The 17,722-nt window shown below is 45.5% G+C and overlaps 2 protein-coding genes across 3 annotated transcripts in view; one reads left to right on the top strand and one right to left on the bottom strand.

Annotated features, from left to right (window-relative positions):
• The window catches only part of LCT (lactase), a 60,284-nt gene extending 46,929 nt beyond the window's left edge, over nt 1-13,355 (top strand). The window contains exons 10-17 of the mRNA XM_004265531.3: nt 338-628; nt 2,783-2,981; nt 4,416-4,618; nt 6,465-6,574; nt 9,057-9,191; nt 10,714-10,937; nt 11,813-12,037; nt 12,669-13,355. Coding sequence (XP_004265579.1) covers nt 338-628; nt 2,783-2,981; nt 4,416-4,618; nt 6,465-6,574; nt 9,057-9,191; nt 10,714-10,937; nt 11,813-12,037; nt 12,669-12,889 — 1,608 coding nt within the window. The 3' untranslated portion in view covers nt 12,890-13,355. The remainder of the gene's footprint in view (nt 1-337; nt 629-2,782; nt 2,982-4,415; nt 4,619-6,464; nt 6,575-9,056; nt 9,192-10,713; nt 10,938-11,812; nt 12,038-12,668) is intronic.
• Nucleotides 13,356-16,705: 3,350 nt separating this feature from the next.
• The window catches only part of UBXN4 (UBX domain protein 4), a 32,163-nt gene continuing 31,146 nt past the window's right edge, over nt 16,706-17,722 (bottom strand). For both annotated transcript variants that reach the window (XM_004265446.4, XM_049712684.1), the window contains exon 13: nt 16,706-17,366. In XM_004265446.4, the coding sequence (XP_004265494.1) occupies nt 17,228-17,366 (139 nt within the window). In that variant the 3' untranslated portion in view covers nt 16,706-17,227. The remainder of the gene's footprint in view (nt 17,367-17,722) is intronic.

The following is a 17,722-nucleotide window of genomic DNA, read 5'->3' as shown; positions in this document are numbered from 1 at the left end:
CTGTGATTGGGGTTGAGGCATGTGGAATTGTTCATTCAAACTTTTAGTGAGCACCCACCATACTCCAGACACTGCTGCATTGACTGCTGGGCCATCAAGATGAAAGACGCAATGCCTAGACCTCAGTCTTGTAGGAAGAAAGCCAGTCAGCAAGAGCATAATTGTGCAGTGCAGCATGACAGTGCCGTGATGTTCAGGAAGTATGTACAGGAAGCTGTAGGAGTTCAGAAACCGGGGGGTGGCAGAGAAGGTGATGCCGACTTATGTCAGGACTCACCCACTGACTGGGAAGGGCTTGACTACATGACTTGCTTAGACCATGTCTTGTCATCTTGAGATCGAAGGTGCGTGGAGAGCAGATGGCAAAGGGCTCAGTATTTGGGACACGTTTTCTCACACACCACTGAGGGTTGGGAATGATGACACTGGAGACGTGGCCTGTGACAGTTATCACAAGATTGCCGAGGATGTGGTCGCCCTGCAGAACCTGGGTGTGACCCACTATCGCTTTTCCATCTCTTGGACTCGCATCCTCCCTGACGGAACTACCAAATACATCAATGAAGCGGGCCTGAACTACTACATGCGGCTCATCGATGCGCTGCAGGCTGCCAGCATCCAGCCCCAGGTGAGATGGGGCCCTGAGCGGGCCTTGGCCAAGTCCCCTGGGAGCCAGTTGGGCTGGAGAGCACATTTCTTGTGTGAAAAAAATGCTGTTTTCAAATTTAATTTTTGAATGATCAGTAAAGATTTTCCTTCTGCCCCTGACCTCTAGCCATGTTTCCCTCATAGGTGACCAAGTTTGCTGGGTTCTCATGTCCTTTTGTGTATGTGACCAGTAGGCATGTGTATATGTGTATGTATATGCCTTTTCCCCTCTTTTTTCCTAATGGTATGATACATACAGTTTGATACTTGCTTTTTAAAAAATTTTTTATTTATTATTTATTTGGTTGTGCCAGGTCTTAGTTGTGGCAGGCGGGCTCCTTAGTTGTGGTATATGGGCTTCTTAGTTGCAGCTCACAGGCTATTTAGTTGTGGCACGTGGGCTCCTTAATTGTGGCTGGCGGGCTCTTACAGATATTTCCATATCCATACATAGTTTCCTCATTTGTTGCTGTTTTGTTTTGTTTTAGTTATGTGGTAATCATTTGTACCTTACTTCTCTAATCACTTCCCTATTAATGGACACTCTTCCCTGTGATGTTTCCCCTCTTTTGCCATTATAACCAACACTACAATGAGTAACCATAGATGCATAATTACACTAGGGTGGAAGTTTATCTGTAGGATATGGTTCTAGGAGCAGAACTGCTGAGGCAAAAGTGCACGTGTTTTTAAGCCATGAGTTATTATGAATAATAATACAGAAACTCACTTGTGGGCTTCTTTACTGTCACCAAATCTTTTACATTTTACTTGGGAGCATAAGAATACTTCTCCTTTTCCCCTGGGCCATTTGTGATAAACAGCTGGAGGGCACTAGTTCTATGATACTGTGTGTTTCCTCTGCTGTATTGATTGGAGATTATGCACTGCAGCCAGAGCATAATCTCCGCATTAACCCCTCCCCCCCACCCCCCACCCCAAAAGCAGAGATTTTTACAAATAAAAGTGCTACCTGGACTTCTCACACTGCTAACACTGCAGGAACAAATCATCCATGCGGCGTTTATTACAGTGTGTGTGACCACTAGCTGTGATGGAGAGGGGATGGCCAGTGGCTGCCCTGCACGAGCCCAAGATCTGGGGGGAAACGAGCTCCATTATACATAACAATTCAGAACATCAGAAAGAACAGAACTCAGGGCTTAATGATTTTGTAGTTCTTATTTTTTTAAATAGATTTAAAAATATTTATTTATTTTTGGCTGTGCCACGTGTCATGCAGGATCTTAGTTTCCCGACCAGGGATCGAACCCAGGGTCTTGGCAGCGAGAGCATGGAGTCCTAACCACTGGACCTCCAGGGAATTCCCTGTAGTTCTTAAGGGCATTGAGACACCGCAGAAAAGAAAAGTGCTGTGGCCGGAAAAAGCTTCAAGGAAGTGTGGGTCTTGAAGAAAGAGGACAGTCTGGGTGGGTGGGTGGGCAGGGGAAGGGCATTTCAGGCAAAGGGAGAGACTGGGCCTGAGCTGAAGATGGTTGGCAGCCCAGTGGAGACTGCGGACAGTGGAGACCCCCGGCGTGGCCAAGAGGGGGTGTGTCAGGAGCATCAAGGGAAGACCTGGAGAGAGGAAAGGCTACCACACGGACATGGCCATAGGGGCCCCTCTCCAGCAAAGGGTTCCCAGGTCCTCAGAAAGAACCTCCAGACAGATGTCCATGGGGATGCCCCTTTACAAGCAAAATGCCTCAGAGCCTCAGACTCTCTGCAGTCTATCCCGGCGGTTCTGAAGCTCTAGCATTTCTGATCCTTGACTACAACCATAGCTAACATTTGAAGAGATGGCAGGATGTCAGCCACTTTTTGTGTCCTCTGCCATGTGATTTCGGCCTCACAACGATTCCGGGACATGGAGGTCTCAGGGCCTGAGCCTGGGGTCACATGGCTGGTAGGTGGCAGAGCTGAGACTCAAACCCAGGCTTCTCTGATCCAGAGGTATGAATTTCTCACACTTCAACACTGCTGTCCTACCCTTCCGGCCAGAGAACCTTTGAGGCTTATTTGTCACATCATTCATTCTCAGCTTTAGCAGTAGACATTTATGCTAGTGCATACAGCATTGCTGGCTTCCCATGAAAAGGAGGTTGATGGAAATGCTGATCTTGCTTTTTCACAGGTGACCATTTACCACTGGGACCTGCCGCAGGCACTCCAGGACATCGGAGGCTGGGAGAATGAGACGGTTGTACAGCGGTTTAAGGAGTATGCAGATGTGCTCTTCCAGAGGCTGGGGGACAAGGTGAAGTTCTGGATCACACTGAACGAGCCCTTTGTCATTGCTAACCAGGGCTATGGCTATGGGACAGCAGCTCCAGGTAAAGGTCCCAGACCCCCCCCTCGTCAGCTCTTTGGAGTGTGGCATTCTCAGCACCACAAAGACATGAAATCCAGGTGGCCCTGGAGGAGGAGGCTACGAAAGCCCGAAGGCAGTGCTTCATAATCCCTGCCTTCTGCTCAGGGCTGCCTGGCAGGCAGCAGAGCTTCCCCCTTCTGACACCACTTTTGCTGAACATGAACTTCACGTCTCAATACATCCAAATGGCTTCATTGCTCTCTCTCTACGTCTGATCTGCCTCAGATAGGAAGCTGCCTGAGATCAAGGGTGTGGACTAATCAATATAGGAAAGGACAATACATCAGACTGTACAGATCCACAGTGGTTTTTGCAACTCCAAAAATGCAAAAGTTTCCAATATATGATTTGGCTGACCTGGGCTTAACCTGACTTGAACCAATGTGAGGTGACATCCCACTTAGAGTGAACATTCAAAAGTTCTGCACGAGCAGTGCTCGTTTCAGCAGCACATATGCTAAAATTGGAAAAGTTCAGCAGCAGACGTATTGATGTCCTTAATCATGGAGAGCTGTCCTGGGCCCTGCTGGGGTCATATGTAACTATGTTATATGCAACTTACTACTTTTCCAAGACACAGAAACCTTTTAATCCCAAAATACATCAAACCCTGGGGTTTTTTTGTTTTTTTTTTAATTGTTGATTTACAGTGCTGTGTTCCTAAGAGTTTTTAATAAGGAATGTGGACCTGTCCTTGTCCCTTGAGAACCCTCCAATTTTCCTTTTCTTGAGTTCTGAGCCTTAGAGAGTAAATTTATGTTCATTTATGTGATTCCTTGGGATTACATGTAAAAGCTGGAAAGAGCCACGGGGAGATCTGCTTTGACCCATTACCAGATGTATCTCCCATTGGTCCTTGGTTGACACTTTGGTTTATCATTTCTTCAACATATGAGAGGCAGCCTCTCTCATAACATTTGCTCTCAAGGAATCCGTGTGTCAGATGCTTCCATCAGCTATACTCTCCAACTCTTACTTTCACTGTGGGTCCCCGCAGAGTGCCAGGATGTCACCTCCTGAGGCACACACTCTTCTGGGTACTTTGCCTGTGACATATGAGCCACTCTTTGGGCGAGGGGAAACCAACACCTGTCAATCAAGTGCCTTCTCTTTGCCAGACACAGTACTTCTGGGTGCTTTGCACACACACTGTTTCATTTCCTTCTCGTAAGAACTCTCTATTGCTCATTTTGCAGAGGAAGGAACTGAAAGACTGAATTACTCAACCCAAAGTTACCTGGCCAGCTTTAAAAAGTGGAGACAGGATTTGAATTCCATTCTTCCTCAAGCCAAAATCTTCAGCCTTTCTCCCAAACACGAAGAGGCCATCTATAGGCAGAAAGTGATATTCTTGGCCACATTTATTCTTCACTGACATCTCTGTGTATATTTCCAGGAATCTCCTCCAGGCCTGGCACTGGTCCCTACATTGCTGGCCACAACCTAATAAAGGCTCATGCTGAGGCCTGGCATCTGTACAACGATGTGTACCGCGCCCGTCAAGGTGGCATGATTTCCATCACCATCAGCAGCGACTGGGCTGAGCCTAGAGACCCCTCCAACCAGGAAGAGGTGGAGGCCGCCAGGAGATACGTTCAGGTCTGTTCTTCCTCTGGGCATTGTTCTTACTCTTTTCCCCTCCTTTCACGATCTAATGGAAACAGAATTAGATTGCGAAACAAAGATTTAGGAACTAGGCCCTGCGTTGCTATTACCTTATTCTGTGCCCTTGGGAAAATCATCTAAACTTTTTGTACTGTAGTCTTCTCATCTTTGAAATGGAGGTGACCTAACTACCTCATAGGTTTGCTGTGATGAAAGTTCTTTGGGGTTGTTTTCTTTCAAGTCTTAAAAAAATAATTTATACATATAGCTCTTACTGGATGCAACACTGGCTTGAAGCTAAATAACAGAAAGAAATTCTGCCTTTTCAATCTGTGGTTTGACTATAGGAGCTAATAGAACTGGGCTGCAATGTCACATTTCGCCTCTAGGTGTCACCATCTGATTTTACTTACTCTGCCTAAGAATTACCTTAAGTTGGGGGCTTTAGGTTATGTGAAACTCATTAGCGCCCCGAATTTTCCATGAGCTTCACATAAGGATATGCATCTTTTGGTCATGGAATTTTGCTCCTGGTAAGTGGAGGCATAAGTAAGCAGGTCCCAACAACACGGCCCACCCTTATTTCAGCCTGGGCCCCTGCAAGACGAGAGAGAGAACGGTGCTCTTCATGCCATAGCTTTTCCCTGGCTCCTGCTACTACTGTCTCTGAAGAGGTCTGAAGGCACCCTCTACCATGTTTCAGCATCAGGAAAAAAAAGCAAGCTTCTCTCTCTCTCCAGATTGCTCCCCACTTTTAAAGGCTCTGAGGAGGAGTCCGCAGACAGTGGCATTTCTGAAAGGACACCAATGGCCTTGGTTTGCCAAATGCTTCACAAACGAACTTGACAAAGGTGGTCAAATTAAAAAGTGCAAACAAGAACTTAATGTCCCATTTGCTAGCCAGCTGGGGGGAAGGCCTTGGAACAAAATTAATTCATTACCTCATTTCAGACTCACAGAACTGGTGAGTTAGAGCAATAATTTGTTTTCTGAAATCAAAACAAACCTCAGGAAATGTTAGGCTGTAGTCTCATTATCACAGCTCATCCGTGAACTGTGATCCTGCAGCTCAGGACTATGATACGTATGTCCCCTAATAAAATCAGCTTCCACAGAAACAATTTCTCACCTCAGAGTGAATTGAAGCTTCTTTTACCAGAGTATGTTCCAAGCCTCATCTCTGACTGGGAATGGAAGGCTGTCCTCACCCCACATTTCAGGGAGTAGCCAGCAGGTGAGGGGAGGATGTCGAGACAGAAGAAGCCTCTCAGGACCCACAGCATCGTAGCACTTGGTTGCCACATATACCCCCTAAGGGTAAGGATGGCCTGGACCTCATTCAAGAAAACAGACTGAAAAGTTCCTCACTTTGTGAGTCCAAAACCCATGAAGAATCATCCTTTGCCTGGGCAACCAGCCTTGCACCTGGTTCCTCCCAGAAGGTTCTGGTGGGTCCTTAGGCATGAGGACGGGGAAGGACCTGCTCTGTGGTAAGAGAGGAAATCAGGGCCTGGAGGCTTGGGGTCTCTCCCCCTCTTCTGCAGGACCCTCCTAAGGGCAGCCAGCTGCATTTGTCAAGTCCAGGGCCAAATCGGTTCACATCCCTCAAGCTACAGTGGGTGAGAACATTGCCCTTCCCACAGTGAGCTCCCAGCGGGGTGACAAGACCTGTGGGCATTTGAGCTGCAATATGGGAACAGCCGCAGAAGAGAGGCACGCTTCATACTGGGTTGGGGAGAAGGGGCCCTGGGGTCAGCGACGCCTGAGCCGGGAGCTCCGGTCTCCTGTGGGCCCGCCTGTTAATGCCGGCACTGACTGTTCCCCCTTACCCCACCCGCAGTTCATGGGAGGCTGGTTCGCACATCCGATTTTCAAGAATGGGGATTACCCCGAGGTGATGAAGACACGGGTCCGTGACAGGAGCTTGGCGGCAGGCCTCAACAAGTCTCGGTAGGTCCTGGCGCCGCCACGCACTCAGCCATGAGAGCTGGGAGGAAGTCTGCTCTGTGGTGCCCAACTGAGGCTCCTGGGTGTACGGCACAGTGATGAGAGCATGGCTGTTGGGGTCAGAGAGGCGTGTCTTAGGCGTGTCTGAGCTTCCTTGCTTGCCGGGAAGATTACACGCGAGTGTGTATGTGAATTGCTTAGCCCAGGACCTGGCATGGCTGTGACAGGCAGTTGAGACAAAAGGCAGTTGCCCTTATTATTATTCTTCAGAATAGCCAGGAAATCCGTCCCCAGGGCACCTACTTCTTAGAGACCCACCATCTCACTCCGAGGACAAATTCCCCAGCTCATCTTATCCTATTTCAGCACCTTAGGAGTGAATGTGGGTAGCAATGGGTGACTCTTAGCCGAGTGCTTTTTGTCCTTTGGCCAGTGGGTGGCAATGGTTTGCACCGAGGCAGTCCTACTTCCGTCAAGGAAGTAACAGCAACGTCAGCAACAGCTAACATTGATCCATCTTCTGTGGGCACTTTCACTCCTATTTAAAGATGAGTAAGCTGAAGCACAGAGATTATGGCAAGACTGCCCAGCTGTTCAGTGATGGAGCTGGGATTTGAAAGCAGGCTGACTGCAGGGCCCGTGCTCGGTTTAAGAGTCGTCCGGCTGGGGATTAGAGGTGTGGTGTGGGGAAGGGGACGCAGTGCCCTGGCCTTCTGGGAACACACCCACAAGCTCTAAGGTAGCTCATGTGACCATAAGAAGGGGAAGCTAGGGTAAAACTTCAAAAGGCAAGCATTCCTAACACAGCCTTTGAGTCTTATACCTGTGAGGATGAAATAATCCATCCTGGCCCTTAAAACGCACGTGTGTGCTGGCCTGGTTAGGGTTAAGTCCTGCTGAGCCAAAAGGTCTGATCTGTCAACCCTGGTCTCCAACAAGCAACTGAATGCTCCAGTCCATTAACACAACCTTGCTGAGCACCTACTGTGTACCCAGGCCAGGGCCAGGACCGGCAAGGTCCACACAAAGAGGGGGTTCCAAATATGGTTCCTCAAGTGCTGACACACTGGCTGGGAAGACAGTGACCTTCATCACTCCAAGGAATTCTATTCCCCAATTTCTTCATGCAAGGAAAACTCAGAGGAGATCAGGGCAGGCTGGGTAGACCCAGGAGACTTCACGGACAAGACAGGACATCAGCTGAGCCTGGGCCTTGAGAAGGAACAGCATTTGGGAGAGCAGAGGCCCTTCCATCCAATGGGGAGGCGTGTGAGCACCGGCCTAGAGGTCGGAATGAGTGGGACACCTGCAGCTGGAATTCGGGAGACTTGGCCCAGTAGCGGTGGGAGGGCCAAGGCCACATGGTGGTGGGCCTGGAGGCCGAGCACAGGGGATCAGCCTTGACGCCACGGGACCTGAGGAACCCCTGCTGGCTCCTGAGCGGGGAAGTAAAGGCGTGGGCACGGGGGCTTAGTTTTGCCCCAGTATTTCAGAAACCCCAGGGAGGGAAGGTTCTTCCCCAGGTTAATGGTAGCAGAAAGGTCAAGGTGAGGTGTCAGGCACCTAAGCAGGGCATTCTCTAGGCAACCCTAAACCTGCAGCATGTAGTCAGGATTTGGCTGAGATGAACCTCTAAGTGTTGCACACAAGTGCATGTTGATTGAATTGTATAGAAAAGTCTCACTAAGAATACATGGAAAGAATGTCTACATGTGTATAACTGAGTCACTTTGCAGTACGGCAGAAATTGGCACTACACTGTACATCAACTATACTTCAATTAAAAAGAAAAGAATACAAGGAAAATGTTCCACCAGATGTTTAAAAAGAAAGTGCAGGGCTTCCCTGGTGGTGCAGTTGTTAAGAATCCGCCTGCCAATGCAGGGGACACGGGTTCGAGCCTTGGTCCGGAAAGATCCCACATGCTGCGGAGCAACTAGGCCCGTGTGCCACAACTACTGAGCCCGCGAACCACAACTACTGAAGCCCGTGCGCCCAGAGTCCGTGCTCCGCAACAAGAGAAGCCACCGCAATGAGAAGCCCGCGCACCGCAACCAGAGAAAGCCCGCTTGCATTAACGAAGACCCAACACAGTCAAAAATAAGTTAACTAATTTTTTAAAAAGTGCAGTGAAATCATGTGAGCAGAAAAGTCCAAATCTCAAAAGTTCAGTCAATTCAATTTGTAAAAGTATTTCCCCTACTAATGAGGATGACTTTGGAGAAAAATAGCACGCCTAAACAAACCACAGTAAAAACTTGCAACAGGAAGAGAGAGAGGGTCTTGCAACGCCAGAGGGAGGCGAGGTCTGTGGTCTGGTAGAAGGAGGCTCAGGTGCCTTCAGCAGCAGCTGGGAGGGCCTCTCCTTGCTCCCGGCCAGAGGCCCGTAGTCACCTCCAGGTACCTGAGTTTAGAGCCCTCCACCAACACCCCACAGCACGTTCTCTTCCCAAACCCCACGTCCTTAAGGGCCCTTTCCTTCCAGGCTCCCTGAGTTCACAGAGAGTGAGAAGAGGAGGATCAACGGCACCTATGACTTTTTTGGGTTCAATCACTACACCACTGTCCTGGCCTACGATCTCAACTATGCCTCTTGGATCTCTTCCTTCGATGCAGACAGGTAAGGAAGGGTGCCTGGAACAATCTTTGGAAAAGACAGCGAAGTGCTCCTCTTCTCTCACTTAGAGGCCTGTACAGCCTCTGAAACTGCCTCCTCATGCTGTATATCCTGGGGTTTTTGCAAGATGAGCCCCATCTCCTGAGATACCTAAAAGAACCTCTATCAGTCAGATAGTAATTCAGGCTAGGGTTTCCAAGATGCTTTCCATTTAAAAAGCAGACAGGCTTAAGAGTTTTTAAAAACATGAAAAAAAGGTTTTTTTTCTTTCGGTTTTCTTTTTTCATCAGATTTGTTTCACTTACCAGATGTTATTTCAGTCAAAATAACAAGCTTCTTTTTTCCTTTTGAGGGTAAAGGTTAAACTATTATTTCTGTATTACAAATAATATATGTTCACAGTAGAAACACTGGAAAGCAAGAACAGGAAATTCTTGTGTCATTTCAGAAGTATGTGTGTGTGTGTATGGGTGTACTACCTCTCTATATATTTATATTATATACAGTTTATATAGTATATAGTTATACAGAAATGTTTATTACAAAAAATCAGGATTATTATGTGTGCACACTGTTTTGTCCCTCTTCTGACAAAGCATCTTTCCCCATCAGTAGCTGTGACTCTGTCCGGGTTCTTTCTTTGGAAACAAGCGCTGACATCCCCACTGCATCCTGCAACCACCAGAGTCAGGCTTGCTGAGCAGGGCTGAGAGGCCTCCCTGCTGGTCCCCGTTCACGCACCCACTCGACTCTTGCTGCCTCATGGGTCCTGGGACTGTCTCCCCAGGCACCTGTGCTCAAGCTGATGAAACGCCCCACATGCAGTTCAGGTGAACAATAAATCCAGCTCCTGATAAAACGCAACGGTTTTTTTTCCTGAAGGATTTGGACGTTAAGAAATATCTAAATGGCTGTTCCTCCTAATGAAATGCATGAGCTTCTGTGCACCCCCGCAGAGCTCCCTCTGGCACAACCTGATGCCCTCTCCTTGCCCATCGCTGGAGAGAGAGGAAGGGTCTTGGGCACTTGAGGCAGGTCCCAGCATATCTACCCCAACATCACATGAATGGAGGCCCAAATACTGGTGCCTGTGGCTGTGCCTGTGGCCTGCGGGTGGCGTCGACCAGACGTAGGTGACTCAAGGGCGCCTCTTCTCTGAAGACAGCACTCGCATCCCATGGGAGATTACGGTAAGGGAAGCTCAGAGCCCTTTCACATCTAGTGTGAGGTGTGGCCTGTTAACAGAGCCGTGGAGGGTTAGATCCATGAGTAAGACCATTCCTCTGTACAGGTAGAAAGCAGAACAGAAAGCTTAGGTGGCCTGTCCAAAGTTACACCAGCACTGACTGATGCCACTACAACTAGTGAAAAGAGAATCCGAGGCCTTTTGACTCTTCTAGGTGTAGCTACGACTCTCGAGTCTAGGCAAAAATCTAGGTTTTCTTCCAGTGTAAATCCTGTTTTGTGCAGAGGGCCTCTTGGGATTTACAAATCGAGACCTAAACCTTAGCGTTTGAACTCGTAGGGGAGTTGCCTCCGTCACAGATCGCTCTTGGCCAGACTCTGGCTCCTTCTGGCTGAAGATGACACCTTTCGGCTTCAGGAGGATCCTGAACTGGTTAAAGGAGGAGTACAACAACCCCCCGATCTACGTAACAGAAAATGGAGTGTCCCAGCGGGAAGAATCAGACCTCAACGACACTGCTAGGATCTACTACCTCCGCAGTTACATCAACGAGGCGCTCAAAGGTATGCCAGGCCCCTGCCCTTCCTCCAAGTGCACCTTTCACTGCTGGAAACATATGCTAACGTCTGCAGTCAGGGCAGTACTGCATCCACAAGCCCGAGATGAGAAAGATGAGGTTTCTAGCTCGTTTTGGGTTTAAGCCTTTGGGGCTGCACACTGAGAGTCTTCCTTCCTAGATAGAAGCTCAGCAAGCAAACCCTGTTGCCTGATACAGCTAAGACCCGAGTTCTTGGCCTGTCATTTGCTCTGCTTGATCCTCTGGTGTCAGTGTCCCTGAACAGCAGTGCCCTCCTGAGGACAGTCTGGGCGGGGGCCACATGGAATGGGCTGGAGGGGTTGTCTGTATGATCTTTTGTTCCCCAAGCAAAAGTTTGAGGCCCTTAGCTCAGCAGAACAACCTGGGATGGGACTATGACATGGAAACGGTAAGTAATGCTGAGTAAAAGAAAATGAGCAATGCAGCAGCAAAAAGAAACGATTAGAAAATCTTATTCCAGACAAAATATTTTCCGAGGGCCACTTTTCTATAGGGAAGAGCATTAACACTCTAAGGCTCTGTCCAAGACCAATAACCCATGATGTGAAGACAAGGAGGATTACACATGACCCAGGAGGATTAATTTAGTCTCTACCCATGTTCCTGACTCCCATTCAGGGCTGAGCCCTTCTAGAAAATGCAGGAGCACCCATGGAGGACCAGCTAACGATTCCTGCATGCAAAGGGTGGGCAGCTCTCTTAAAGAGCTGAAAAAAGCTCACCTTGACCTGCATGCAGGGACTGTAGGGAAGCTGTGGGCAGGCACGGCCTCAGTAGGCCTGGTGGAAAGGTGTCTTGGGAAGACCAGGGAAGCTCAAGCTGGGGCCTGTCTTTGGGCAGCTGTGCAGGATAAGGTGGACCTTCGAGGATACACGGTTTGGACTCTGATGGACAACTTTGAGTGGGCCACAGGCTTCGCAGAGAAGTTCGGTGTGCATTTCGTGAACTATACTGACACTTCTCTGCCAAGGATCCCCAAAGCGTCGGCCAAGTTCTACGCCTCCATAGTCCGGTGCAACGGCTTCCCTGACCCCGCTGCAGGGCCACACCCTTGTCTGCAGCAAGGTGAGACGTGCCTCTGGGAGGGACAAAAGCCAGAGGGTGAGGGGCGAGGGGGCCTGTTTCTATTTTCTTCTAGTTTACTACCCTCCTCTCTGCCTCTCCATCCCCTTCATTCATTCAACCAACATTTCTGTTCTTTGAATGCTCCAGACATTCTTAGGATGGAACAAAGGAATTAGGGTTAAAGTTACATCGAGAAACTAAGCCCTGGTCTGGGAACAGCAGGTCTAGATTCTTGTCCCAGCCCTACCACTAACTTGCTGTGCAGCCTTAGGCAAGAAACTAGGCGAACGCTGGGCCGATGCAAGGATCAAACACCGTGCCTGGCACAATGTAAGGTGGCCAATGTTTGCTGAGTGACTGAAAAAGTATAAAGTACTATACAAATTAAGAGACAATTATCCAGTATAGATTATACTCTAATCACTCAGAGGGATGCTTCAAAACTAAAATGACGTGACTTCCTTCAGAGGCTCATAACTCAGTGTGAAGGATTCGTATCGTCACCTCCGCAACGTGCTCACCCTGTAGCTTCTCTACTGCAAGGATCTGGCTCGGGCTTAATCTAGGTTAACATACATCTGATAACTCCGTCTGTACCAATGCACACACTGCCTCTGTTGTCCTCTCCTAGATGCTGAGCCCACCGCCAGCCCCATGAGAGAAGAGGACGTTCAGTTCCTGGGGCTCAGGCTGGGTACAACAGAGGCCCAGACAGCACTGTATGTACTCTTTGCTCTAATGCTTCTTGGAGTCTCTGGTGTGGCATTTCTGTCCTACAAGTACTGTAAGCGCTCCAAGCAAAAGCAAACACAACCAGGTGAACAGGAATTGAGCCATAGTTCTTCACTCTGACCTCAAGTTACCACCTCCTCCAGTTCTGCAAACTAGCCCTAGTTTCTTTGAAGCCTTTGCCACCTCCAGGACCACTGAGGATCTTATAATTTACCCATAACAGAGTTTGTAAAAGTCTCTGCACTATTAGATACTAATTAAACTTGAAGGATTTCAAGTCCCTGATTAAAATGGAAATATCTCCACCGTGCCCCAGTATCAGGAATTCACGTGGGCATTAGATGACCCTGCGAGTGGCTCTTGTGGAAATAAGTAGATACTGAATGCGTCTACTGGTTCTGTGAGCCACTGAACTGGGCTGTTTTAATTTTCAGAGATTTTAAAGGCAAAAACATTAGTAAGAACCATATCAATCCTTTTCATAAAAAATCAACTACAATGTCATCTCCTGCCCTCTCTCTTCAGGCTCCCTCCCAGACGCTTACCTTGTGTTCCTCAGAAACTAAAAAAGGTGCTATTAACTGTGTCCTATCTATCTTCTATGGGTGCTTCTCCTTGAGAAGGCAGGTTCCACAGAAGTTATGACTCTCCGCTTGTATAGCTTCACCGCAGTAATCCTCTGCTGTTAGCTTTTGGAGGCCAGAGGGCCACGTCTCAGTGTCCCTGGCAGGCACATTTTGGAGACAGGGCAGAGGAAACACACCCGCTGCATTTGTGTGCTCATTCCCAAACATATGCTGAGTAGCAGCGAGTCTTTATCAATGCCCCTTGGAGGTGCTAATCAGACAGTATGGAACACTCGAACTTGTTTAGTCTATATATTCTTCCTAGATATCTGGGAGAAAGTTTTTTTTTAAAATAGAGCAGTTTTCAATTGGTTTTAAAAGGCCAATCACTCAAAATTTTGCTTCTTATAAGTGTTCCTTACCTGAATTGTATCTATAGAAAATTCCTATCAAAATGTTCCACTGCCGTGGGCCCCAACCTGACAGTCAGAATTGCAGGGCACAAGCATTTTTCTCCTACCAATAGACAGAAAAAGTTTATCAGATGGGGTGAAGATGGTTCTAAAAGTGATAATGAGACATTCGTATAAGCTTTCAATTATACCTAAAGTCAATATAACTTTTTTTTTGGGGGGGGGGCCAGGACATGAAAAAGAATAATATAAAGTTTCACATGAAACAAACTTGAGAAAAGATCCAGGATAAATCTGGGGGGAAAAAGAATATAAAATATATTATAAAACTAGTTATAAAAAGTAGTTTTGAAACAGAGAGAATAGAAAGATCAACAAAGGAAAAGAGAGCCGAGACAAACCAGCCATGCATGTGAACAGGGTGCATGACAGAGGCGGCCTGCCAAATCAGGGGCGGGGGGCAGGTGGATGATGGACCACTCCATACATGGAGGTGGCTCACAGGTTAGCTCTTGAGTATGTTAGCCACAGGCGGGGAAAGGGAGCCACATCCCTTACTCGGATACAAGATGTAAATGTAAAAAAATGAAACCACGAGAATGCTAGAATAGATGGGTAAATTTTTTTTAAATTACTTTCTGAAATGGGAAAAGTATTTTATAATCAAGACTTAAGACCCAGGGGCCATAAAGAAAAACGCTGATACAGGACCACATAAAAATTCTGGCAAGAAATTACCATCAACATACTCATCAAAAGATGAACATGGGGAAGATATTTATAGCATATGCTAGACAAAGGGCTAACTTTCTTAATATACGTGAAATTGTTATAAATCAATAAGAAAAAGATGATAAACACAAAATGAAAGAAAACACAGGCAGTTCTCAGAAAATAAATCAAAATAACCAATAGTATTAAAAGATGCTCACCTTCATTCATAATCAACACAATGCATATAAAATGCATACAGTTTTTCATTTATCATGTTGACAAAGATGCAAAAGTATAATACAGTGCTGCCAAGGATGTGGGGAAATCAACATCCTCCTACCTGTTAGCTGCTGTAAATTCACAGAGCCTTTACAGGAGGCAATTCCCCAGCATTTTTTATAATCCAAACTGCAAACACCCTTTGACTCAGTGACGTTCAAGTATACTTCCACAGCTAAGAAGACACCTTCCCAAAGATGTTCACTGTAGCAATGTTTGTAATAGAAAAACAAACACAAGCACAAAAACTGTAATAACCAATGAACGCAACCAGAGAATGGGTAAGTTTATCAAGTGAAATGCTTTGCGGCCATTAATGAGAATGAGGTAGCTATGTGTTGATGGGGAAAGATCTTCAAGACTGTGTACGTAAAAAAGCAAGATGCAGAGTAGTATATATATAATATGATCCCATTTATTTAAAAAATAAAGATTACATATTTGCTTATGTATGCATAAAATTTTTCTGAAAACTACAAAAGAAACTGTTAATAGAGGTTACTTCTGGGGACTAGAACTGGGGATAGGATACAAAGAGGAAGATGTCATTTTATAGCCTTCCATACGGTTTTGAATTTACCATGCACACTTTTTAAAATATAAAATTGATGAAGGATCCTCTTACTCAAAGACTGAATCATTCTTTTATGTACGTTTCTCTAAGAATCTCTATTTGATTTTTTTTCAAGGCAAACTTGGTTTTTTATTCACATATTGCTATGTTTTTAAAGACGACAAACCTTTACTGAAATGGGATGCTTGCTGGAGATGTTTCTTTTTCAAGCTTACTTTTTAAATTATGGAAGTAATTTCATTACAGAAAATTGAGAAACATATAAGGATGCAAAAAAGAACTAAAATTATATATAATCACTCTTACCACCATTAACGTTTGGTGCGTTTTCTTTACATTATGTTAATACATAGTACTACCTCTATATAAAATGTGTTTATAAAGCTGAGATCATACTGTACCTACAGCTCTGTATCCTGCTTTTTTCCCGGAACGCATAACAGGTACTCAATAAATACGTTAAACTGAATTGTTGAATCAGTATTGTGCCATTTCTCCTCAGCAAAAGTTAATTCTGCAGAAGGCATTTAGCTGGTTTCTAATTCTGAAGTAAAATAAATAAAACTTAACATGTTTATACCTAACTTTTGCCTGCATTTATGGTCATTCCTTCAAAAAACTTATTAGATCAAAGAGCATGAAATATTTAAGGTTTCTGACAATGTTTTTCAGAAAGATTATCCCAGTTTTCATTCCTACTAACAACGTACCTGGTCTCACTGTTTCCTTGCCAACACTATTACCATTTTTTAAAGTCACTGTTACTTCATTGGTGAAAAACGAAGTTTGCTCTGGGAAAATTTCTTCCTCCCATTACAAAATAAAGTCAGAGTCCTTCTATTCCAATCTAAACACAAAAGATTAGAAGAGGAACAGTCAAACTTACTCCCTCTTTCAAACATTCTTAGTGTCTCCACCACCATAAACATATAGTAGCACATTAGTCAGATTAAGAACCTAAAATTCTTAAGAATAACCAAATGAGCAAGAGGCAGATCTTAATTCCCTACTTCTTGTCCTACAATACAGGTACTTCAATTCTTTGAAGAGTGATTATCATTATTGAGAGCAAAACTTCAGTATAAAGGTGACAGAGAACTAGTTGTAGACCAGCAGTTGTTTTGTCCGATGAGAACAAAGACCGTAACATTATGCAAACAAAGCGATGCCTCCCTGAATTAGGAGAGACAGTAACATAGCATCGGTGTGTGTCAGAAAATTTCTTCCTGCAGTGATATTTAAGATAAGGTGGTCACCTCCTTTCCTGGGATAGTTCCAGGGCAGTACAGTGGGGTAGGGGGGTATCAGAGACACATGACCTCCACACAGCCCTGTGCAACAAAAAGATGCTAGGATAACAAAACTTAAAGGAAAGATAAGATCATTCTGATTTTTGGAAAAGATTTTTTTATTCAGTGTTTAAGATTAAAAACTACAAGATTTTGCTTGCAGCTGATGAGCAAGAAGAGAAAAGTTAAACCCAAATTATCATCTGATTGGCTAGTTAAAACGCTCTGACTCAAAATCAAATTATTCAGTGACATACCAGTTACTTTGTGTGGGCTGAGGAGTTCTGGAGCAAAACAGCCCTAAACAAAACATATCATCTGAGAGCACAGGGCTAATGGGCATATGAAATACTAAACAAGAAAGCTGATAAAGGGAGGCTGTCGCAGACCTTTTGTTATTTTAGGCTTCTAGCAGTTGGTTACCATATACAAGGACCTAGCAGCCAGTTATTTTATCTCTTGACTTGTCTGAGGTTAAACAACTTTAACCCACTAAGCAGGAATAAAGAGACATTTTGTAGATGAGTTGGAAAACATAAAGCAGTCCCACTTCTCCAGCAGAATTTTAGTTGAATTAAATCGTAAGAGAAACAATGATTACTGCACATATTGTACTTGTCACACTACATCTGTTGAGTAGAATTTCCATTCCAAGTGTTGTTTTCATCTTCACCATCGTCTTGAGTCCTCAATCTGTATATCTTGCCCTCCTTTTTAAAGTCTTCCCCCCGTTTCTCCAGCACTCTTTTTCTGACTGGTTCCCTGAAATAACAAAAGAGGGAGGAAAGAAGAAGATGATATAAAATGAAAACAGCAGTAACACAAAGCCATTTCTTTTAAACTGCCATTAGTATAGTTTAAGAAAAGTCCACAGAGATCATTATATCTACTAATGCAGTACTAGACTTTATACATTTTTGGTGGTGTAACTTCATCTGTTCTCTAAGCCAAACTAATCACATCATGTTGTCCATGTATTTCTTGGTGACTCACTAAGTTTTAGAAGACTGGGACCACTTGCCAACTAAATCTTTCCTTTATTATTTATGCAAGCTGATGTATCTACTAAAATATTTATTTATAACTTACACAACACCCTAGAGGCTATCCCAAACTCC

Source organism: Orcinus orca, chromosome 7, assembly GCF_937001465.1.
Source record: "Orcinus orca chromosome 7, mOrcOrc1.1, whole genome shotgun sequence".
Taxonomy (NCBI): Eukaryota; Metazoa; Chordata; class Mammalia; order Artiodactyla; family Delphinidae; genus Orcinus; species Orcinus orca.
The sequence above is the reverse complement of the archived record's forward strand: the minus strand, read 5'-3'. Positions and strand labels throughout refer to the sequence as shown.